General features: G+C 41.2%; 1 protein-coding gene across 8 annotated transcripts in view; it reads left to right on the forward strand.

Moving 5' to 3' along the window:
* DOCK3 (dedicator of cytokinesis 3) overlaps positions 1-25551 on the forward strand; it is a 185598-nt gene that overhangs the window by 150065 nt on the left and 9982 nt on the right. For 3 of the 8 annotated variants that reach the window (XM_066558288.1, XM_066558289.1, XM_066558292.1), the window contains exons 36-51: positions 984-1044; positions 1531-1624; positions 2308-2456; positions 7083-7169; positions 8713-8817; positions 12587-12728; positions 13405-13571; positions 14104-14190; positions 14649-14828; positions 15799-15882; positions 17143-17259; positions 17674-17795; positions 19262-19397; positions 19942-20023; positions 21911-22063; positions 25370-25488. In XM_066558288.1, the coding sequence (XP_066414385.1) occupies positions 984-1044; positions 1531-1624; positions 2308-2456; positions 7083-7169; positions 8713-8817; positions 12587-12728; positions 13405-13571; positions 14104-14190; positions 14649-14828; positions 15799-15882; positions 17143-17259; positions 17674-17795; positions 19262-19397; positions 19942-20023; positions 21911-22063; positions 25370-25488 (1885 nt within the window). The remainder of the gene's footprint in view (positions 1-983; positions 1045-1530; positions 1625-2307; positions 2457-7082; positions 7170-8712; positions 8818-12586; positions 12729-13404; positions 13572-14103; positions 14191-14648; positions 14829-15798; positions 15883-17142; positions 17260-17673; positions 17796-19261; positions 19398-19941; positions 20024-21910; positions 22064-25369; positions 25489-25551) is intronic. The other 5 variants (XM_066558293.1, XM_066558296.1, XM_066558290.1 and 2 more) reach the window with 4 other exon arrangements.

Genomic DNA, 25551 nt, shown 5'->3' on the forward strand with positions numbered 1-25551 from the left:
AGTCCCAAATCCTTTTCTGTGCTTTTTAGTTTGCTCTTTTTGTAATCCCTACCACCTTAATCCAATCTCCTGGTTTTTTCCTGGCAACAACTGCTCTACAACTACTGTGCACAACCAGGTACTGGAGGCACGTTTAAAGGGAGTGCAGGGGAGCTGCTTGGGGTTTTCTGGGGGGCAAGGTGGAGGGTGTTGTGTGTTTTTGGTTTCTGTTTTTTGTTTTTTAATGATAAACAGCTGCCAGAAGGCAGCTTTGACAAACTGGTACACATTTCCATGCTTAATTGAGAAACACATACCAATTTTTAGTTGATTTTCAGTCTGCAGCTGATTTGTCATTCCCAGAACAGGGAACTGGAATATGGCATTGGAATTTGGAAATACACAGGCAATTCTTAGAGTCCAGCTGCCAGTCAGTAGCTGTAGAAGTTCTCAAGATGATTTGCTGTGTCACTGCTTTAAAAACTTAAGTCTCTTGTACCATTTGAATAGAAATAATTTCTAAAATATTCCAGAAACCAAAGATAAATTTTGTGATTTAACTTACCTCTGCAAAAGTTAGAAATCTAGTCTAAATCCCTCAGGTTCTGTCCTTGTGTGCCACACCACGCTGGCAAGCTGCATTTATGGAAGCCAACCCTTTGACGAGGACTAAATGTTTACATCTGGGTGAATAAGAGTTTTTACTTTTATAGTAGATCTTGCATTTGGATTATTTTTGACCACTGTATCTGATTGTTGTTCACATTGTTGTAAGAAATGAAGGAACAGTCATTTCAGGGGCTTGTTCACAGATGCAAACTTGTAAGGGGACACTCAGTTCTCACATCATCTAAGCCCTAATATGAAAATTTTTCTTAGAGGAACTTTATAAAATTAAGTATATGATTATCTGTTGTTTGTCATCCAGAGAAGCCTTGCTTCAAATTTATTTTAAAAGGACTGTTTTTGCAGATGTTTGTTTCAACACTGCTCTGCTTTCTTAGGGACTGTATGAAAGGAGATGAAACAGAAAACAAGAAGATTGGCTGCACTGTTAACCTAATGGTAAAAGTGTTTCCTTTATCTCTTTGTGATACTGTGCAATCTTGTTGAAACTGGGATGGGAGAGGCTGGGATAGGAATCTATGTCAGGCAAGTGTAGCTTCAGAATCCAAGCACTGGGATGACAGAAGAAAATGCAGAGGATTGTGAGGATCCTCTGGAGGCCTCTGATCCAACTCGCTGCTTTAAGCAGGGCCAGATAGGTCAGGCTCCTCAGGGCTGTGTCCAGCTGAGTTCTGTGTATCCCTGTGACACAGGTTCTACAATTTCTCTCACCTTTTCTTTCAGCTTTTGACTACCTTCATTTGGAAAAAAAAGTCATGCCATAATAAAATTAGTGGGTTAGATCAGTGTGAGTGTGAAAAGAATTATTACTTTTCTTTCCACTAAGAATGTGTTCTCTTTTCAATAACTTTTCACATCCACAGATGCTGCTGAGTGCTTGAATGGAGAGTCTCAAGAGTAACAGCTCTGTTTTTTCTTTCACAGAATTTCTACAAATCTGAAATTAACAAGGAGGAGATGTACATCCGCTACATCCACAAGCTTTGTGACATGCACCTGCAGGCTGAGAACTACACAGGTGAGAGGGACATTCCCTGGAGTCTGCTTGAGCTCCTCATGGCATTTTTTAACTCTCCCAATGGTATGTAATATCTGGCTCATTCTTTTGGGAAGAATTGGCATGAATCAGTTATTGCAGTTGGGAAGGCAAGAAGCTGAGGCCCAGCTCCTTTCCTCAAGTTAAATACTGTCTGTTTATGCCTGCACAACCATATGATTATTGAATTACACTTCAAATTTTACATTAAAGTGTTCTTTGAAGAAGATGGATTAAAAAAAAATCACAGCAGCAGAATGAAATTTAAAGGAAGATTAGCAAAAGCACCATTATATTATCACTTGTCATATTTCCTTGCCTTGCAGTGCTGAGGGAGCACTGGAACATGTATGGACTCTAATGCTGCATTGTCCAAGCTCTGTTTACAGCTGCAGGCCCCAAATCTAGTTACAGATCTGAACATCTGACTGTGCATTTAAATCAAGTAGCTGGTAAAAAGAAATTTGACAGATTTGAACCTAAAAATCCTGTGCTTCTATTTTAAGTAATTGACTAATTTAATGGTCCCCTAAGAGTTGAGATTTTTTTCACAAACTGTAAGTCAGAAATCGCAGACTGTGTCAGAAGCAGGCCTATGACCTTTAATAGTGGCTGTGTTTATGTGCTCTCATTGATTCAGTGTTCCATAATTGCCTTTCCCACAGAGGCTGCATTCACTCTGCTTTTGTACTGTGAGTTGCTTCAGTGGGAGGACAGACCTCTGAGAGAGTTCCTGCATTACCCATCTCAGTCAGAGTGGCAACGTAAGGAAGGTCTGTGCCGTAAGATTATCCATTACTTCAACAAAGGGAAGGTATGCCAACTTCTTCTCTCTTCCAGCAGCTTCCTTCCCTTTTCCTGACTGACTTAGGGGCTTGCAAGCCATCATCTTAGTCCAGTAGTCTGGAAGTAAATTTGGATCAAAAGGGTTTATAACATGACAAATTGGCTCTCTGGACAAAAAAAAAAGATATGAGGAAAGGTATTTCATTATGTAGGGCATTTGGAATGGGTTAGGGAGGCCAACAGGACAAACACCAAAACATTTTTAAACCTTTAAACCAAGCCTTGAATCAGCTGATGTGGCAGAGTGCTTGTTCCTCGGCTTTTGGGGGGTGGGATTGCATTTTGTAGCTCCCCATGCAAACTGCTGTGCTATGACTCACTTGAGAACTTGTTTTCTGCTTAACCTACACATGGAAATGGCAGGCAAATGCTATAGGGGTCTCTTTATTGAAAAATATTTAAGTCTTTTCAGTGTCACTTATTTTAAAGTTATTTTCAATTAAAGTGCAATTCCATCCACTGCACAAGAAGAAAATCAATCCATTTCAATTTCATATATTGAGTATGAGTTTTCTACAGTTAATTATTTTTTTTTTCAATTACTGCAGAAGTAGATGTTTTAGTCCCTTGTGTCATGGTGTTTTGGGAACATTTCAGAGGTGAACCTTAAAAGTGACATCATCTGTTGGAGTATTTTCAATTTTTTCCCTTCTCTAGGAAAATTCCTACAGCTTATGTTCTTGGGAGATAATGTCTGTATGTGTGCCTCAGGGCTGATTTTGCCCATGATGGCAATGACAGTGGCATTAAATACAAATGTGAGTTGGTTCTTATGGGGCTGCCATTCCAGATAACTCATTCCCAGTCCTGGTAATAGGAGTTGCATATGGCAGAAACATTTTCTAAAGAACCTGCAAAAGGAAGTCAGATTCCTATGTGAAGGAAGAAATGGCCCATTTATGAGGAAGTGATTTTTTTTTTTTTTGTGTTTGTGTCTGCCAGAGTTGCTCTTTTGTGATAACACTGCATATGGTTCTCTCATTTCAGGAATTTTCAGGGGTTTTCAGACTGCATTTAAAAACAAGTAACTGGCTTGTGCAAATACTGTAGTACTGTACTTTCTGACTAGACAAAGATGATAGAGGCACATGGAAAGCAAGTGAGCCTGTATTTTTGACAACAACAGAGAATCCATATAGACAGTGAAGTAGAGTAAAAAATGACTGATATAATTAGGCTGTAAAACTCCTAACAGATTATAGAGTGTTAACCTCTTGAGATTTTCTCCCCATTGGATGTTTTTGGAGTTACTTGATTTGTGTTTTAATCCTGCTTTATTACAAATGGTAGCTGAATGATTAAATAATCCACTTAAGCAGTGTGCATGTCATTCAGACTATGGAACTGAGAGATGCTGAGAAGCCAAAGCCTCCTTTTCAGCACTCTTGTTGTGTGACAGGGAGCAGCTCAGGGAATGGAAGAAACCTGCTTCCCTCTACTCGTGTCTGACAGCTTCTTTCTGCACTCTCCTGAGATGGTCCCTCCTCAGGTTCTGCAGAGCAGGATTTGTTGTTGTCCTTCATTTCTCATGCTGCTCCTGGCCTCTTCCACCAAGTGAGGGTGTTAAGGCAGAGTGTAAAGTCTGTAAAAATTCTGCATTTCTTTATAGGAGAATTTTCTCAGGACAGGAATGGGAGGAAAACTGCCCACAAGGGTGTCTTGTGACATGCCAGTGGCACAGCCTGTGGCAGGCCTGGGATGCTGCAGTGGGTGCAGAACTGACTCCCACCCTCAGCAGCATCAGCAGCAGCCCTGTGCTGGGAGGGAACATGGTGTTCCAAAGCCCTTTTAGCCTTCACTGGTCATGTGCCTCCTCCTGCTGATTTCTGCTCTGCTGTCAATTGGTCTGTGGCTCAGCTGGCAGTATGTGCAAGTACATAACTTAAATTGAAGATATTTTTAACCCTCAGTTACAATTTTGACCGTTAAAAGTTCTCTAGTTGAAGACATCTGTGAATGGAACAGTTTGAAGCTGACTGATCATGTTTCTGCACAGCAATACTCAAAATCTACTCAGCCCTTTTGTGTCCAGTTCACTGCTGGATTTATTCCCTGCCAATTCTGAGCAGCTCCCACCATGGCACTGCAGGGTCTGTCCTCCCTGTGGAGCCAAGTGCACACAGAGACCCAAAGCAGCATTCCCAAAGCACTTAGGGAATTTTCATCATGTGCTCCATATCCCAACACTTGAAGTCATTTCTCTTGTGTGCCCTCATGGGAATCATTTCCAAAAGAAATCTGCACACTGGGATGTGAGTGAATAAAGGCTGGCATTCAGAAGGGATGATTGTCTCTACCTGAGCCCTCTTGTGTGCAGTCAGCTGAGAGTTACTGGTGCCATAGGAGAAAGCTGCAATAAGTGCCCTGTGAATGTGGCTTTCAAGTAATACACAGCATGCAAACACATCACAGGTCAGAAAAACAGGAAGCACTAATGAGGAAAATTAGCAGTGGAGACATCAGGAAGTTATTTGAAGAGGGAAGTGGCACTTGCATGTCACATGGAATTACATATTAATTATCTGTACTGTGAAGATGTTACTTTTTAGCATCACAGATTTTTAAACTGAAGCTCCAATGACCTGGATATCCATTCATTCCTTTTCCTTTCAAACATCTACCAACCATTTTCTCTTTAGGAAGTTACCTGTATGTTGTTGTTCTTCACTTCTTTATCTCATCTTGTATCTGCAGAATACTCAGGTAGCACAGTTGAATTTCTTGGTGTGGAAACTGAGACAAAGAGAGAGCCTGAGTTAGGATGACAGGAATTGTATCAGGGTACATGGAGAAGAGGTAGTATATAGAGAAATCAGATGTGGTTGCATGTTGTTAATTTAATTGACATCAGAAAAGGAGCATGAAAAGGTTACATCCCTCAGATCATCTGGAGGGAAAACAGCTGGTGAGATTTCTGCTTCTGTCCAGAAGAGAGATTAGAGAGTTAGGTAGGCTTTAGTCACAGCATCCCATCTGGAAGTAAGACTGCTCACACTCTCTGTGGGAAAAAAAGCCATTTATTCCTGGCTAGATGTTTTAGAAGTGAACATAGATCAGCTGAGGACTGAAAATCTAGGTATAGTATCTCTGTAAAGAATGTGCTGCAGCCATAAAAAATGCAGTGGTCTTTGAGTTTGCAAATGCACTTAACTGACTATGGTTGATCTCAGTTCAGTGAATCAGTTTGTGTGTCATGGATTTTGACAACCCACAGCACAAATCCTGTTAATTTGAGATCACAAATACCTCACTAATATTCAGAGTAGTCAAGAAACTGGTCTTTCAGTTCCTTTCCTATTGTGTCTATTGCTTTGATCTAAATAAATCTCAGGCCTCCCATTCTCCCAAACTACAAATACTATCAGAATATCCAAATTGATTCTGGTATTCTGGTACAATGTTTTATTTAGCAAGTTTTTATTGAAGCTTTTGTAATTAAATGAAGCTAAAGAGCTGTAGTAGGGAAGTGGTAGTAAGGAGAGAACAGACACTACAAATGAAGGCTTAAAGGGAAACACTGTAAACTGCCTCATAAATTATATCAAACAGTAGGGATTCACTTTTTTATGTGAAGGTAACATGTAAGCAGAAAAACTGTTTCCATATTAAGTGCTAATATTTTACATAATTGCTGTTAATGACTGTTTCCAAGAATTTACAATATTGCTATTAATATTCTTAAAACTTAAGATGATAGTCTAACTCACACATCAATTTTGTTTTCACTACAGCAGGGTCCCATGTAAAACAACTGGCAAATTAGCCCAGTAATGCATAATAAAACTTAATCCAGTAAGGGTTCAACTGAGACCTTGGTGCTCTAAGTCCTTTACCATAAGCATGGTAAGAAACAGCCACTCCCTTAAAAGGCTTCCAGTGTGTGCAGGTAAAAGGTGATGGAAGAGGAGATTTCAGTGTAAAATGAGCTCTCCAAAAAGCCACTTGAGGTAACAGGAGAGTCCTTCTCTCAGTGTGGGTGTGGGTCTCTGTCCCTCCTGACCTCTGGGATGATGAGTATGGTGTGCTAGGAGAGATCCATTGTGTGGGACTGGGAGCTGAAGAAAAGAGTGGCTTTCTGAATATGGATATTGATTCACTGCAGTAATGCAGGTCAGCTCTGAGGATGTTTTGTGTACTGGAGTGTTCCCACTGCCTGACAGTTTGTGCTTCCAGTGGGAAGGAGCAGCCCTGGAAGGGGAGCACTTTGCTGGAGAGCCAAGCCCTAACTCTGTACTCCAGGGAGTTCTAGTGCAGAAAGCAAAGGAGCTGTTGGGGGTGGGTTGAAGGGGTGTCTAGCACGAAGAGAAATTGTTAGTTTTATTATCTTTCCCAGATAAGTTCCCAGTCTCATAAATGAACTGTCAGAACAAGCAGTATGTGTGTGCAATTTCCATGGAACATATGCCTCTGTTCCCATCTTTGAAGGAATTGATCTGCTATTTAATGGAAATGGTTTCACCACATTGCGTTTTCCCATCTAATCTCTGCCATTTCATACCAAATGAGTTCCCAGAGCTGAGTTTCCATATTGCTGTGAGCTGAGCTGGCAGCAGCATTGTGTTTGCTGTGAGTGTGATTTGCTTTGGCCCCGCAGAGCTGGGAGTTCGGCATCCCGCTGTGCCGAGAGCTGGCCATCCAGTACGAGAGCCTCTATGACTACCAGAGCCTCAGCTGGATCCGGGTGAGTGCCTGCACCTTCCCTCCTTGCACACTCCTGCCTCATTGCCCAGAGCATCCTGCTCTCCTGTCAGAGATTCTGAATTTCAAAGTATCACATTCCTCATAGAGCTCCATGCATTCACTGAGACTCCTTGCCGTTGATTCATATTGATGACTTTGTAGGTGCACTGAAATAATTCCAGAGTCTGGTAGCAGTAAAATCCTGTGAGTATATGAAGGCAGCACACACACACAGGAGCTGGGCTTGCTATTGCAATGGCATATTTACATATATTTTTGCATAAAATATCCTATTTTTTAATACATATTTCATTTTAATTCCAAAAGAATCAAGGACAGCTTGTGCCTCAGTGAGATAAGATGAATGAGAGAGAGAATGAAGAAGACCAATGTTTATAGCATTCTTACCAGTTTACAGGGATCTGGTCCTCTGGTACAATCAAACACAAGATGAAATCAGGGCACATTTGCAGCATCATGCTTTAATCAGAAAAAGCTGAAGTTCCTGTTGTTATTTAAAAACTTTCTGAATGTGAAAAACAGTTCATCTCCTCCTGTCCCCTGGGGTAGCATACACGTATCCAAATTTGAGATTTATGCTGCATGGACATATGCAGTGGTTTAAATTCTCTTTCTAAAAAGTCCAGTTTATTTTTATCTGAAGACACCTGTCTAACAAGGTCTGATAAACTGCACTTCTGAAGAACCTGTTTTCTCCAAAGTGCCCCTAAAGAGAGCACTTGGCTGTGCACTCTCTGTGCCATTCACATCACCACCACATTCCCTGATGCTTCCTGCAGTGACTTTGGGAGTTAATGTTTGTGGGAACTGACCACAAACCAGGATGCAGTATTGCGAGTTAGGGTTCCTTGCAGTGGAAGCAATGGTGTCAAACTGGTTCTTCTCCTTGAAGAGACACCTTTTGCCACAGTGAAATTCCTGAAGTTCAGTTTGCCAAAGAGTCTGGAAATCCCACTCTTCATCTTTGTTGGCACAATTCCACAAAACTGCTGATTGGAACTAGAAAAAAGTCCTTTTCCTCTTTGCAACCACCTTTTTCTTCCATGTTAAACCTTCTGGTGCGCAGAGCTGTAGATTTAATTTTGTTATATCCTTTTTCATGCCCCTCAACTCAATTAAGGCAAACCCAATTAGATGTAATTTTCCAGGCAGTGGTATGGATTTTGATCTGTAGGAGAGAATAGGACACTGTGAGCCAGGCAACGTGGATCTTAATCTCAGCTTTGCCATTAATTCTGCAATGCAAAGAAAATTACATGCAAGACCTGTTTAATTTAAAATAAGATAAACCGGGAAAAATTAATATGTCATCTTGCAAAATGTAAAATGAGTATGGTGATATTTCAGTCTGTTCTACCATGTAGACTGGTTTAATTAATCATTTTTATCTTTAGAGAATTTTGGTCTTTTCATAAAAAATCACGGGGGTAAAAGAGTAATGTGATATTTTAATGAGTGTTGAGATGTCAATGTTTTAAGTGCAGCTTTAAGGGTCTGATAGCAGCTATCTCTTTCCTCCACAGAAAATGGAAGCTACCTATTATGACAATATCATGGAACAGCAGCGCTTAGAACCGGAGTTTTTCAGAGTTGGTTTCTATGGTCGAAAATTCCCCTTTTTCCTGCGGGTAAGCCAAACTTATACAGGATGTGACAAAGTGACCAGGCTCAGAGTAGCTGTTAAGGCTTTGTATTTTTGTTTTGGAGATATGATGCCTACTATTCAGCATATTTTTTTTATGCCTGCACAAATAAAAACAGTTTTCTGGCTGAACTGAAGGACACGGTCCACTGGGAATGTTCTTGGGAACAGAGATCAGAAATTTGACTCATGCCACTGTGAATTTTTGATGTTCTGCAGATGCAGCACAAATTGCCTCTATATTAAGCAAAATGCTGTATTGCAGCAATGTTGGGTCATTACAACTAATTTTCATCATCTCAAATTATCACACTTTAAAAAAAGTCTCACTTGACAGAATTCTAATCCCAGCCTGATGACTCTTATGCTATGTACAAGTGAAAATTTCCTCTCTTTGACAAAAGCCAAACAGCTTCTTTGGACACGTCCTCACTTGGAGCTCATTGTCTGCTGGTGTACCAATCCATTTAAAAAGTGAAATTTTCTTCTTTTCCTAATGAGGAATCAAACTTTAAATGGGTATTTGTTTATACAATGTCTTGTTGCTAGTTTAGAGCAAGGAAGGAATATAATCTGACAAGTGCTCCAAGAGCTGCCTGCAAATTGATGGCAGATGCCATTGAATGTGACAGGACAAGGTAACTGCAAGCTTTCAAGGACTGGAGGTGCATGGTTTGTGTTCTCTTTGAAGGAATGGTTGGACAAGAGGTGGTACCAATCAAGGTACACAGGATGAAGCCATACAAAACCAAGCTATTTTGAGAGCTGCCCTCTTATACTCCCCTCTGATTATGAAGTTGCTTGTTGTTTTTTTTAAGAAGGATTTCCACATTGGGGTTTAATTATAGTCTTTCAATGGAAACACAGGCAGGGGTAATAAAGGCAAGTTGAAATTAGTCGAGGAGAAGAAATACCAGTGCATAAAGGATGGTGGTTAATGTTATTTGAAGGTGAACAGTGCCAGAATCTGAGAATCACAGAATCATTTAGGTTGGAAAAGACCTTCAAGATCCTCAGTCCAACCTTTGACCTTGTCATCCAGACCATGGCACCAAGTGCTACGTGTCCACTTGTTTCTTGAACAACTTGTCTCCAGGGAAGGGCTTCATCAGCCCTTCCCAATGCCTGACAACCCTTTCCACAAAGAAATTCTTCCTGATGTCCAGCCTGAATGTCCCCTGGTGCAGCTTGGGGCAGTTTCTTCTCCCCCTGTCCCTTGTCCCCTGGGAGCAGAGCCTGATCCCCACCTGGCTACCACTTCCTGTCAGGGAGTTGTAGAGGGTGAGAGGGATCCCCCTGAGCCTCCTTTTCTCCAGCCGGAGCCCCTCCTCCCCAGCTGCTCCTCACAGAATTTAGACTGCAGCAGCCTGAAGCAGTGTGTAGAGGCCCTGCAGAGGAATCCAAAGAAAGAATGGGTGCTGCAGTGTGAACCCAGAGCTGCCCCATGAAGATCTCCAGAGAAAAGTGACAATTCCTGGTTTTATTATCTAACAACAAATATTTCAGCGAGTGAGTGACGACACAGTCATCCTGGCACGCAAGCATTCCTAACATCTGAAGTACTGTCAGAGTTTATCTTTTTATCTTGTGGATCCTCCCTTGGATCCTGCATGGCCAAGGTGTTTGACACTGCTTGAGCTTCCTGTGCTCAGCCCTGACTCTTTGCAAAGTGCTGTAACAACGTGGATCCTTGGCTGGAGAAACTACCAGCGAGCACGAGCGTACATAATTATAATCCTTGTTAATTCTGCAATTATATTTGGTAGCAGTACTTCTGATAGCAGATTACTAATGTAGCAATCTCATTAAAAGTCATCCTCCTCCTTTCTCTCCCTAATGATCCATACAGCACACACATTGTGGAGCACAGACTAAGCCCATTAGCAGTCACATCAGCATGGATCACACTGTAAAGAGATTGGAAGCAGCTATTCTAGAGAAGAAAAAGATTTACATGGATTTAAAATCTTCAAATGGATATGGGAGTGATTTAAAGGGATCAAATAACTCCAAGCCCTTTTCTCATCTATTTTTCTATTGCTGTATAGCTTAAAACAGAAAATAACCACTTCTTTCTGTATCTTTGATTTTTGAAGACCCTTTGTCTAGAAAAGTCATTGTTCATGTTTCCATGAATTCTGCATCTATTTCTAGCTTTTCTGCAAAAGTAAATTTAAATTAAAACTGTCCATATCTTCCATCTACCAGAAGTTCAAGTAAGGCCTGACAAGCCATGTTTTGAGATCTTGTGCTGGCATCTGTCTGAAGTCTTATTAAATTTAGCTTTGAGGTGTTTTGAGGGCATTATTTTTAGAATCACAATAACTTTATTTATAGGCTTACAGTTTTCTAGATTGCTGCAATCAAAAGCTAAAACAGAGAATACAGTAAGTGTCATGAAGAGATTCACCTTCAAACGTGGGCTCACTCCAAATTTAATAATAGCTGCAAAGTTTGAGCATTACAGACTGAACTGTCAAGATTCATCATGTGATTCTTCTCCCAGTCCATTGGCTGCTGTGACTGATGCATACAAGGTGACACATGTCACAGCCTGAACAGGAGTTCCTTTCCACAAAGTTGAAATGCAAAGCCAAAGATAACTCCTTGGCTGTGTTTTATGATCTGGTTTTGCTACTTTCCCTTCGATTTTCCTACCAAGATCAAGAACTGCTTGGCCCCATCCCTTTTCCAGAGCAATTAACAACACATTCTTGAATATACTGCAGTCTCTAAATGCAATAAATAAAAGACTGTTCTTTTTTATTAATTTTTTAATTGTTTTATGAAGGTGAAAAGCCTCCCTGTTCTTCTAGTTATTATTTGTATGAGAGTTTAAACTACCAAAATTAGAGAATTTGCCTGCTTTGATTGGTCTTGCACAAGGAGATATTAATACTGATGAAAATTGTGGTTTGTGAGGGTTAAGACACTGGAATATAATCTTCCTGACACTGAGGAATTTAGAAATCCTTTATTGTGCTGTTTGGAGTTAAGAGATAGCTCAAAAAGCATCCAAGAACTCTGCACAAGTGCTTTAATGCCTCAAGAGTCATCTAAATGCAGCTTTCCATTATTAGCAGAAATGAAATTTTGTTCATCAAGAGGAAAGTGCTTTTAGGGCTGAAGGGGAATTTGTTAAGTGGCCACTGAGAATTGTTGGTAAAGCTTTTCTGTATTACTGTACTATTGACAGGGGAGTTCCTGAGCATGTATTGTTCATCACCATCAGGGCTGGGTTGTATGGCTGTGATAATACAGCAGTGATTAAACAGTGATTTTTGTGAATAGTTTGTTGCAACTTCTTTCCAAGGACAACTGATAAAATGATAAACACATATCTCCCTCTGTTCTATCAGAAGCTCAGGACTTTTATCCATCTGGTATAAACTGTATTTGACAGCAGCTTTCCCAGTGTAGAACAGCCAAGCTGGTGACTTAAGTTTTAGTTGACAGGTTTCAGAATAGTCCAATTAAAAATAGTGCCTTTTCCGAAAAGCAGGTAAGAAGGGACCACAAGACTGAATGCTGGGTGTGCCTGAATCAGAGATCAGTGGAATAGTCTCCTCATTCATCACTTCTTCATGAAATACATTGTAAAGAAAAATGAAGGGATAAAATACATCTGCTCTCATGTTAGCTGCTCACATTGCCAGTCATTTATCTTTGGTTTTGAAGTAACATTTAAAGTGAGACAGAAGTCACTAGAATTTAACTTACTTTTAAGGACTAATTTACGCTTGTCCTTCTTGCAGAACAAAGAATATGTGTGTCGGGGCCACGACTATGAGAGGCTGGAAGCCTTCCAGCAGAGGATGCTGAGCGAGTTCCCCCAAGCCATTGCAATGCAGCACCCAAACCACCCCGACGACTCCATATTGCAGTGTGATGCCCAGTGTATCCTTCTGTGAAAGGGTAAACGCTCCCTGGAGCTGGGGCAGAGCACAGAGGTAGAGCTGCATATGGACAAAAACAGACCTTGTCTGCAGCAGACAGTAACTGCTTTGTTATGGGACATGGTGTTGGAGAGAGCAGTGAATTTTTATTTGGGGAGTAGTGCAGGTCATGTTCCATGTAGAAGGGAAAGGCTGTGCTCAGTCATATCCATGTTTTAATGCTTTACCAACAGCACTGGCATTGCACACAGAGTGTGTCCTTAGGAGTATTCCTCATACCTTCTCTGGGCCATTATTTTGTTGGGAACAGATACTAGTTCCAAAGCACTATTTTCCATTCTGCTTATATTTTACTTTTTTGCAATTTCCCTTTCTTTAAAACTGTTGAACCTTTTTATACCCAAGGCTGTGAATGTCATTCTTCTCACTGGTCACCTGTACAATGCTCAGTGCATTTAAGGACTGAACCACATCACATTTAAGGGGACTGCAGGGACTTTGCAGAGCTTAGTCATGGAACCCGCACTATTTGGCTTCTGAGAGAGCAGCATGGATACTGTGCAGGATTGGAACCATAATGTCACTGTCAGCAAATGGAGCCTCCTGTGTGGGTTGCTGTTTCCTATTTGTCTTTCCTAACACATGGATAAAGCTTTCTTTGACTGCACAATTTCCAGATTTGCAGATCTATGCAGTGACTCCCATCCCAGACAATATAGACGTGCTGCAAATGGACCGTGTCCCCGATCGCATCAAGAGCTTTTACCGCGTCAACAACATCCGCAAGTTCCGCTACGACAGACCCTTCCACAAGGGCCCCAAGGACAAGGAGAACGAGTTTAAGGTACAAGTAGCAAATAAGCCGTGCTTAAGTGTTCATCTCTTCAAGGTGAATACTGTTTTCTTATTTTATGCTGACAGAGCCTTTTAGATAATCCTGATTTGATAGCCAGATACTACAGCCACTCAAGTAACAGGTTAAGTCCACGGTCTGATTGAATATTGTTGAGTTCTGACCTGCTTAAAGCATTGTCCAGTTTAAAGGTGTGTTATTTTAGTGCTCAGAGACACTGTTTGTTTGGCTGGACTTTTTTTTTATTACTGACATATAGGTCTACAATGTCTTTTTGGGTCCCATGACGCAACTGGTGATTGGAGAAGTTTTAAAAATCAATAGAAATGCTGAATGTGTTGTTTCAAGCATGCTGAATTCCTGGTTTGTTGTTTAAGTGACTTTCAGGAAGACCTTCTACAGAATTAATGCTTGGGAGGTTAATGCATTCTTTTCTGAGCCTTGCCCCCTTTGCACTTGTAGTAGGAGTACAGAGGATGTGGTTGTGATCACTGTTCCTCACAGCCTCAATTACTCCTTGCAGAGCTTGTGGATTGAACGCACTACTCTGACCCTGACTCACAGTTTGCCTGGGATCTCTCGCTGGTTTGAAGTGGAGAGAAGAGAACTGGTAACATTGATAATTCCTGTAATTGGGGGTCGAAATGATGAGTTACTGAGGACAGGGGATAGGCAGCTTAAAACTTGTTGGGCTGAAATCTTGCAGTTTAAAATGGTGTTTACCAAGAGTTAAATACATCCTTTTTCTACCACTTCATTTAAATAATGGCTGAATGTAACCAGGGGAATTGTATTAGCTAATAATATAATGGAGACAGTGCCAAAAGGATGGAATAATTGCATTGCTGCCATGTCTTTGGTATATAGAAAGACATCTATTATTGCAACCGAGTGACCTGAAATCCAGCACTGCCAACAGTGGAGTTTGTTAATGTAGCTAATTTTCTACAAAGCAGTAAAAGCAAAGGGAGCTCACTGAACAATCCTGGAGTACCATTTTATTACAAGGAAGATAATAAATCTCAGTGAAGTGTCCACAGAATTAAAGTATATTTTATTGCCTTTGAGGTTGAAGTAAGTCCTTTGGAAAATGCCATTCAAGTGGTTGAGAACAAAAACCAGGAGCTGAGGACACTGATAAGCCAGTACCAGCATAAACAAATGCATGGCAACATTAATCTTCTCAGCATGTGTCTGAACGGAGTGATTGATGCCGCCGTTAACGGGGGAATTGCGCGGTACCAGGAGGTGAGCCAGGCTCTGCTTCTCATTGAGCATCACCCTTCCTATTTGCATTTCTGTTTCAATTACAGTATGGCTTAATAAGATAAGAAAATCTCATGTGCATTATCTAAAAATGGGGTTATACCCCCTACTTGGTTATTCTGCATCAGTGCTTGCATAGCCACGTGCAAGGAGGCTCCAGGGGTGGAGCTGGGATCTCACATGGAAATAGGTACAGGTAACAGCAGGGTTTCTCAAGGATGACACTTGGCTTATCTGGAAATCCTCACTTGGCAGGTGAAACAGTGACACAGCTTTTTTAATACTGCTTATATTATAAATTCATTTTGCAATAGAGGCTGTGGGACTGGTGGTAACTGATTAGGTCTGGAATCAGGAAAAAGCACTAATTCATGCTATTGAACCATTATCTTTGCTGATGGGCTAATTTCAGACTCACTGTAAAACTAAAATGATGTTAAATACAATATGTTATCCAGCATTATCTCTGGCAAGCTGTTACTTAAACTGAGCATTGCAAAAGGTAGGTTTAGGGTAAAATACTGAAAAATTGCAGGAGTGGTTCAGGGATTTGGGTTGGTCTTCGCAACGGAGCCATGGAGAGAATGCTCTTCAGGCTTTACATCAGTTGCCAATTTACTCACTAAATTCCTTTAGCTTTAGGCAGTTATGTGAAGGAAACTATAAAATTCAAATAACTGGAAGATACAAGGCTTAGTGGTATTGCTCATCACTGTCACAGGGGGAAACTTGGTCAGAGTCATGATTCAACAGAATCGTTTCAGCTGCCAAGCCCATTTTCTCTGCATCCCAGAGTGCTAAAGAACAATAAAATTAAGCTCTGCTGTTACCTTAATATATTTTTTGTTTTCCTAACATTTTTGGACCTTTTCCTTTCATCCTTTGACTCCAAGTTATGATGAAACTACCTTCCTATAAGCAAAAGGCACTTTTTTTTTTCCTCTTCCTGCAGGCCTTTTTTGATAAGGATTATATCACAAAGCACCCCGGAGACGCAGAGAAGATCACCCAGCTCAAGGAACTCATGCAGGAACAGGTACTATTTTTCATGTGCAGAAGAACATTGCTACATTGTCTGGATTCATCAGCAGTCAGTCTAAACATCAGATCCAACTGATTCATTCACAAGCAAAAGATTTTTGGTACAGGAGACCTAAATACATTCAAACAAAAAACAAGAGGGAAGTGGGCAAGGCGATTATGACAAGTCACCTTATGGGATATGAGGAAGCTCAGCAGAAAGTACAATTATTTTGTTTTCTACATTTATTATCCAACAGACATCTTTCTGCATTTCAAGCCTGCCATTCATTTTTGGCATTTTGAACTATGTCTTCCTAGCAAATTTCAAAGATAATCGGAGGCAGGACAGGTCAGGCTTGAGATTAAAGTGGCAGAGCCATGTATGAAAACTTAATGCCTATTTATATTATCTGCAGTTTTATTTTTCCATAGTGTCCTCTTTGAAACATCTTGGTAGATAAAGCTGCGGGATGCTTTGATGGGAATGAAATCAGATAATCACCTCCCTCTTAACTGAAAGTTTGGAAAGATATACCCCATTAAACAATGTGCCCAAATCTGAATAGAGCTACTAGGTTTGTTCTTCAACAAATCACTGAATTGCATTTCAGATTCCCCATCTGTAAAATAATGCTTATCTCCCATCAATCCTCAGGAGATGTTTGAAGATTAATTAGTTATTGTTTGTACAGACTTTGGATCATGTAAGGAATTACATACATCTTAAGCCTCCTATCATTGCTATTTTCTTTCATCTGAGACCTTATATAATCTCATTCAATCATTAATATTATATGTTTGTCCTTTGAAAAAGTGACCTTTAGAAGTAACTAATGAGGAACAGGAGGAGTGACTGCGTGTGCCACACTGCTGCTGTTCATCTCAATTATCAGAAACTCCTTTTAGAAGTCTCTGCTGGCAGCTCAGACCCTGTCCCTGGCACTGGGAGGAGTTTTTGTCACAGGGCATTATCTGTGTGAGGGCTAAATGCTGTTCACTCTGCAGAGAGAATCTAGCTGTTTTTGGGCTTTTTTTTTTGCAGTTATCTCCTAAGAAAAGCAATGCAACATGACACAAATGTACTTGTCTCACACTTAAATACTTGTTGGAGTAGTATGAACTTGCCAGGACTCCAAGGCTTGGCTTAATTAGTAGCAGTCTTATAATGGACAGTGGCATATTCCTTGCACATTGCCAGAACTGCAGGACAGACTTTTGTTCTCTCTCAGACACAATTCATTTGGGTTTCTGATGTTGCATTTTCTTTTTCCAGGTACATGTCCTAGGAGTGGGTCTGGCAGTCCATGAGAAATTTGTACACCCCGAAATGCGTCCCCTGCATAAGAAACTGATAGATCAGTTCCAGATGATGCGATCCAGTCTGTACCATGTAAGCCAACAGTCACTTTTCCCATTTTGAATTATATGATTAAACATCTGTCAGTTGTAGTAAGGTTCACAAAAGAACTGGGCTGATACAGCATTGATTAAACCTACTGGACTGCCAAATTACCAATGGAATTCTTGATTTTTGTGCAAGAAGGCAGTTGTAGAAAATAGGTTAACTTGGCCTTTCAACAAGAATTGTTAATATTTGTATGTTCTTTGTTGTATCACAGAGCAATTGTAAAGCTTAATTTTCAATTGCTATTTCACATAGCAGAAAATTATGTAAGACAGAGGAAGATTAACAGGAAGTGTTGGATGTTCTCTTCAAAAGAAGTCCCATAACTGGAAGTAGCATGAATGAAGAAAACTGGCATTTTTCCATGAGTGACTTAGCTGAAGTGTGTTTGCTCTGCAGGAGCTGCCTGGTTTGGATAAGCTGAGCCCAGCCTGTTCTGGCTCCAGCACCCCCCGCAGCAATGTGCTGGTGTCTCACGGCCCCATGAGCCCCGAGAGCATCAAGCTGGTGCATCGACACAGGTAACCCCTCCCCTCTTCTTCCCAACACCAGGGGCTCTGCACGCTGTTCCACCAAGGCTCCAGGATCCAAGGAGTGTTAGCAGGACTGCAGGAGGGCAGCAGGAGTTCAGGCAGCAGTGCCTTTTGTCTTCACTCAGTGCTAATTATTGAAGTTGGACAATTGGAATAAGAAAGTTGAGAAATCCAACTTGCAGCAAATGCTGAACACCTTCAGGTGTGACTCCACCACTTTACTTATTGTAGAGGCAGAAACACAAATCTGCCCCTCAGTTCTCCAGACTCAATCTGACTTCGGAGGTCTCAGCCTCTCCTACTTCTGTTGCACCTAGAGCAAATAACTGGGTCCTTATCTACCATAAAATTGTATGGCTTGTTTTAGAACCCAACTCAATATGTACCCATTTGGAAGGGTCAAAATTGTTAACATCATTATTTTTATAATTCTGACTAACTCAGAAGCCAAATACAAGAAAGGCTGCTGTGGTGTTTTGATCAGCACATCAAAAAATTACCCTGTGGTGCTTTTTCAAACTGAATGCCCATATATTAAATCTAAGATAATGACAGAGGATAAAAATTGTCATTACAAGGACAAAATAGTGGTTTTTATATCCAGACAACATTGCTTATTTGAAAATGCTAATTGCTCTTCTGTGTTTATTTTTCTTATTGGGTCACTATATTTTAGCTGGTTTTAAAGGCTGGCATAAAAAGCTGTGGAAAGTTGGTCCATGAATCCAGGATGGTGACATTCTTTATGCTAGTACAGAGTAGCTTATACTGCTCCCATGGCTTAGCAGTTGATAAACAGTATCTGGGTGATAGCTTTTTTTCCCCTCAAAATTCCTCACTTTGAAAAGGCTTTTTTAGTTTTTAGGACAAACTAGGGAAATGCTGTAGTGTACAGTGTATTTGTGTGTGTGGTTCAGAGTGACAAAGAAAAGTTCATTCCCTGAGGGAGATCAGGGTACAGCCTGCACACCTGCTGGGCTGTATTAATGTACTGTCAGCTACAAAATTGCCTTCAACTGTAATGCTGAGGCCCAATGCATGCAATAAGGAAAACTGGATTTTGACCCATGTGTCTTGTGCTTGGATTCCTTTGGAATGGTTTTTTTAAGCTGCTCCCACTCAGCATTAAAAATATGAGTGGTTTCAGTGTGTTCTGTTATAAACAAAACAAATATGCACCCAAGGTCATAATGTGACAATACCCTGGGCTGGGGTTCTGAAATTCAACATCCTATATACTATTCTGTTTTGTCTGTAATCTTCTTGTCACCTCTTTCATATTTACCCACATTTATGGATTTGTTTGAGCTCATTTGGCCTTTTCAAAAGTGTTTGACCTCTAGAGGTGACCTAAAGCAGCAGGTAACTGCAGGTACTTACTAGTTTGGAAAAAAATCAGGCTTCACAAACAGGTTTAAAAAATAATTATGCCCTTGCTCTGTTTTTTTTTCCAGCCCGCTGAACATGCTTGGTTCAGTCCGACACTCCTCATCCTCTCTGTCGTCGCACACCTCCAGTGAAACAGGAAACCTGGTTATCCTGACAGACAGCTCTGTGGGGGAGACTGCTGAGGATATGTACCACATGCAGGTACAGCTCCAGCACAGCCAGCAGCGCTGGGTGGGAACAGCACAGAACACCTTCCAGAGGGTTTTGCTTAGGAGCAGTACACTTTACCTGTGCACATGCTTGGATCTGTCTGTGATATTTTTTTTCAAAGAACTGGATAGGTAGAATCTAACGTTGTTCAAGAAATATGACAGTAACTCACTAGATTAACTTTGAGAAGAAATCCCCTGTGTTTGTACAGTGACTGTGGTACTGCAGTCCAAGGTCACCCTGCTGCTTTCAGAAAGTGACATTTTTGTCCCATTTTGTTAACCTGCCCTGTTGAACATGTGCAGTTAGTGCAGCTCTTGGTTTGGGGAGGTGGAACAAGTCCCACAGTCCTGAGTGCAGGTTAGCAGTGGCCTGCACTGAAGCTGGGCAGAGGCTGCCCTGGCCCATCTGAGACAGGTAAATCCCTAAGGCACTGATGTGCTCAGGTCGCTCGATGGTTTCTCTGCCTCCTGTTTATCCTAAGCCCAGGTACCAAGGCTCAGTCACCAATGCCTCTGTTTTATCCTCATCCCAGGCTAGTCCTTCCACCTCCAGCCTGAGCTCCACTCACTCAGCACCATCCCAGATGATTAACTCTGCCCCTTCCAGCGCTCGAGGTAAGCATGGACAGGCCCTGCTGGGGGGCACCTGCAGGTGCTCCCTAAAGCTGGCAACCTTGCTGACTTACAGGTGAAACACCACCTACATTGACATGTGACACTGTTTCTCTTTTGGACATGTAAATACCTCTTCAATATTTTTTCTTTACAAATGGTTTAATTCCCCATTTAAGCTTTTTTTCATCCATATATCAAATGTATTTCTAATACATGCTGGTTTCAGGCAGTTGAATTTCATAATGATTTCCATTGTTCCACCACAAAATTGTGGCAGGCAGTCTAGAGGAAAACAAGAATAGTCCTCAGTATAGTACTTAAAAGAGAGATCATGAAGACAAAGGCAAAGAAATAATTTTACAAGCTTAAAGATATTATGACAAAAAAAGACTTGAGGCAGTTTAGCAGAAACATGTGTATACCAAAGTAGATATATAGGATGAATGTTGAAAGATAGGAATTTTAAATAATGGAGATAAAGAAGGGCTTCCCTGCTGGGAAATTCTTGAAGAAAGGAAAAATATAAAAGCAGACTCTGGGGGTACTCATATTGCCTTTTTGTTACAGTAGCTGGTCTTGATATTGCTAATTATTTTCTTCCCCAGCTGAAGCAAAACCACTCCATGTGATCTCCTGACTTTGACAACTTCTCTTCAAGGTTTTTGGTTTTTTCCTCTCATTTTGGATTCTCAGTTGCAGGTTCTACACCTCTTTTCACAGGCCTCTGAAGAAGGTGCCCAGGATATAGTCAGAGATAAAGGCTGATATTTAAATCTTACCCCTTTTCCCATACAGGGGAATTCTGTGTCTCCTGATGGAGAGGGAATATGGAGAAGAGCCCTTTCTCTCAAGCAGTCTTGGGGCTTTTTTGCTCCATCTGCCAGTAAAATCCTAATTGACTGGCTGTTGTTATGACACAGATGCAGCAAGGTGATTTAATTGAGGGATCAGATGGAGTAGAAAGGTGAGAAGTGAACATCTTCAAATAAAGGCAAATAGCTGCACTAATTACCAAGGGCTGGAAGGAAAATCATGACAAACAGTAACCTGGTGAAACTGGAATATCAGGAGAGGGAAGATGGAACTGAGGAGAGGGCTGTCATGTCAGGAAGAGGTCCCTAAGTGGATGTGCCTCAGCTGGCATGTGAATCTTTGGGGGGATCTGAAAGCTTTGCTGCTGTACTGTTTCACGCTGTTTTCCACTTTACAAGTCCAGTGACAGGCTCACAGTGACAGGCTGTGACAGGCTGTGACAGTCTTCCTGAGCCTGGTGACTGCAAAGCATCACCAGCTTCCCTCTTTACGGTATTATTCACTGTTGCTTAGAAACCAACGTGATGAATGTTTCAAAGGCTCTGGGCTTCTGGGTGAGCCAACAGCACCTCCCAGGGATGGGACCCAGACAGATTTCAAATGGGAAACAGTAAGAGAAGTAATGAGTTTGAAAAGTATTTATATAGCCTGTGATACAATGTTTCTTCTCTGCTATTCTGTTCACTTCTAGATCAGGTGAGCACAGCATTCAGACATTACCCAGTCGTGGGATTTCACTTCTAGTAAGGTCTCAGATGCAATCTGTGTTTCCCAGTATGCCAGTCACTGTCCTGGTTATTACAACACTGCTGTTGGAAATGGAGCTCTTCCTAATGAGAAAAAGCCCTTACACTTAAATTCCACTGTGATAATGCAGCTGTGTTCTTCTCCTTGGTGATTCTTCCTTTTGTTTTGTTTTTTAACTGGGTGAATTTGATGCTTGTGAAAATGAGACCAGTATCACTGGCTGGAGTAAGGTACTTCACAGACATGACATGCAGCTCTGCCAATGCACCTCTATCCTTTTTTTTTCCCTTTTTTTTTTGGTATTTATTTATATTCTTTTTAATTTAGCGCTGGTGAAAGGTGCTGGATTGACACCACTGGAGGCTGAAGCCCTCTATTTCCCCACAGAGCAGATACAGCATGGGCGGCAGCTGTGCAAGTTCCCCCACGCTGCCCCCACCCATGTGCCTCATCTCTGTCCTGGAGGGACCACCTCTAGAGGTGAGAGGATAGTTCAGTCTCCATGACCCATCCAACCCCTGGCCTTTCTGCTGAGACTGCCACCAAAGCTACAAGAGTCACGATGCTGCAGCTGAACACTGGTCAGATGGGAAGTGGACAAAGGCCAACAATTCGTTTCGTAAAGGCCACCTAAATTTATCAACTTAACATCTTTGCCACCTGTGTGGCTTTAACCTGAGCATGGTTGGGTAGGATTTCTAGGGTTTAGCCTGATTTTTAAATGCTTCTCTCATTTATTCAAATGATAATGCAGGTACTTAGACCACCTTCTCTGTTTTACTGCAGAGTCCTTTCCTGAGGAGATGGGTATCTTTAAAACAAATTAGTTCCATCAGTGACCAAAGGAAGCCATGACCTTTTGTATTAAGAATCCAGGAATTTAAATTGTTCTCCACTTCCAAAAAATTACCTTTTTATGGATTTTTAAAATAGCAACATAGGTGATTCTTTGGCTTGTCCAAAGAAAATAACTAAGCTATTAATCTATAAAGAATTTTTAAAGGATAGTCATCAGGAAAGTTGATCAATTATTTGATTTTATCACTGTTACAGAAGTCTTAGAACTGAACCCAGAATACTGCAAGAATTTTCTAATTCTGTGCTAACAATAGACATTATTACAAGTATGTATCTCAGTTTTCACCCGGCTTGACCCTTGAGTAGTTCCTTCCCTGTCAGGGAAGCACCACTGTTGTTGTGTAAAAGGTCAATAAGAAATTCAATTCAGTTTGACTTCATTTGAGGTGGCTCATGAGGCACTGCTGAACTTTACTGCAGTTAAAAGATTACACAAGTCAGGGATCAGAAAGCAAGAAACTACCTCAAAAAGGCCTGGAGAGAGCTAGGAGTGAGCTAGGGTTTATCAGTAATTTAACTTAAAATGCAATTAGGACTCCTCCAATGCACTCAAAAAGCAATGCCCACATGACACTTGACTGGCCTCTAAAGGCATCCCTGCTGCTTCCTCAACACTGTCCCCTGTAGAAATTGAGTCCTGGTGTCTTACTCAGCACTTCACAAGAATACATGTACTTATATTAAAACTTCCTTTTTTAAATCAAAAAAATTAGTATTTGGTGCAGGAGCAAACTTTTCATAACCATAATAAAAATGATGAACCAGAAGAGATTAAATTATTTTGGAGTTTACATTAATGTTCAGTTTATTCCTTAAAATTAATACTTGTCACAAGTGGATTAATATATTTATAATTTCAAAAGCAAAACTGTCTCTGGCCTTAGCAGAGGTTTTCCTTTCTCATTAGAAAGTACTTGCAGTGCTGCACACATCAAGTGCACCAAGCTACATGCTAAAAGGAGTAAGCCCTGGCACATGCTGCAGCATTTTATTATGGCCACTGTCTGCTCTGGAAGCTTTAGAAGCTTTTTTTGACTTTGCTGTTTAAGTTTTGCCAGCCAGAAGCTGCGGTTATTGTGCTATCTGTCCAAAGCAGCAATACTTATATTTTGTTTGCAGACTGGACACTTGGCATAATCTGTTACCATTTTTATAGCTATAGTTAATGACAAATGTAGGGTACCAGTTTTTTAAACTACACTCTGCCAGCACATGTGGGATTTTTTTGGTCTTGCAGTCCAAGGTCTTTTGACTCTGTAATCCCATATAAACTGACAGCAGGTAGAGGTGGTTTGGTCTTTGATATAAAAGAGCAAGGATGACAAGATAAATAAAAAGAAAGTTTGCAGTGTAGGTTGTGCTGTGCTGTAGTTCTGGGCACACCTAAAAGTTCAGCATCTTAACATTTGTCCTGCAGAACAGGACTATCTGTGACCTGTGAGGAAAAGACTCAGCACAAAGCGTTAACACTGTGTTCTCCAAGCTAATGTTGTACATAAAGCAAAGAATGTCGTCTAATTATGTTTCTGTTCTATGTCTGGGGAGAAAATGAGTTCGGGACTAGAATGCAGATACTCTGCTACTGTTCATGTCAGAGTGGGGGTGTAGATTAATCTGGCATCTGCCCCCCTTCATGGAAATGTTGCAATTGTAGGACTTTATCCTGCATTCTGCTGGACACATTGTTCCTTCCACTGTGTGCTGAATATTAGTCCCCAAAACTGCATGTTTGCTTTTGCTGGGGTAAAAGCTGCATCAGCCAGCACCAATGCCTTTGCTCATATGTTGGAGTGCTGTCCAGGTAATGTGTGTGGTTGTGGAAGTTTGCCAGAGGGGGCATGTATTCCCCAAAAGCCGGCATGGCTCTGTAATGCGCTGTGTGCTGCCATCTGTTCAGTGCGTGTTTGTGACGCAATCAAACTATCAGTGCAAATTACAGCTCACTTCAGCAGCTTCACAACATCAATCCTGCCTAATATTGTGCATCCCAAGGGTTGTGTGTATCAGTAGTGTCAGACTTTAGGAAGTCACTAATGAGAATCATTCTTCTGGCAAACCCACTGTCAGCTGTTGCACATCAGAAGGTGTATTGTTACGTGGCACTCATCTTGAAGGACATGAGTCCCAAGTAATTCCACCTGCCAGGAAGCTGTTACATGAAATACCCCAATATCTTAAATGACAGCTATACAGATAACTAATAGATAAATCTTATTATTCCTTATTATCCCACTTATTATTCCTACTACAAAACTCCAAGCATTGGTAAATGTCTGGTGTCATCAAAGGGCTCAGTACAGCAACACAATAGTAATCATCATTACAGCAGCATTGTAAGCAAAGTGCCTCTCACATTTATAGAATATGCTATTTATTATTGGGGTTGGTTTGCTTTAACAAGAGGAAGCTGACCAAGATAGCACCAATCAAATGGCAACATTTACCTCTATCCAGAACCAAGGAATAAAGTATATTCCCATAGATTTCTGCTTTAACTGAATGGTGTATCTCAAGCTTTTATCCTTTTCTTCCACATTCAGTCCTAAAATGAACAATTTTATGGCATTTCTGTAACTCTACAACAATTTATGGGGCAAAGGAGCATTAGGCACAGCCACAGCTGATTCCACACAGATGCCCACTTTTTTTTGTTTGAAAGGAAGCACTTTGCAACATACAACTAGGGACACACACATCTTACACACCCTACGTGCTATGTCCTTAATTGTATATAAGAAGCCAGTTCTTACTCCATCCTCGTGCTATGCACCCACCAACAGCCAGCTGCTTAGTGGGCTCAGCACCATGTTTCCTTGAGTCCTGTGAGCTCATGTGTCCGAGCCAAGTGCACAGGACTGAGATCCCTGGGCATGCAGAGACATGGCTGTTGTTTGTCCCGTGTACGTGATTTTTCTCACTTGTTTACAGGCTCTCCCTCTCTACCAGATAAGTACCGCCACTCTCGGGAGATGATGATGTTGCTGCCAGCCCACCGGGACCGACCGAGCAGCGCCATGTATCCCGCAGCCATCATGGAAAACGGACAGGTAGCAGCTCTCATTTCTGCTGGCTCACTTCAACCACCTCAAACTGTGCCTGTAGTTCTGCTG

The sequence above is a fragment of the Molothrus aeneus genome, chromosome 12, assembly GCF_037042795.1.
Source record: "Molothrus aeneus isolate 106 chromosome 12, BPBGC_Maene_1.0, whole genome shotgun sequence".
In the NCBI taxonomy this organism is placed as follows: Eukaryota; Metazoa; Chordata; class Aves; order Passeriformes; family Icteridae; genus Molothrus; species Molothrus aeneus.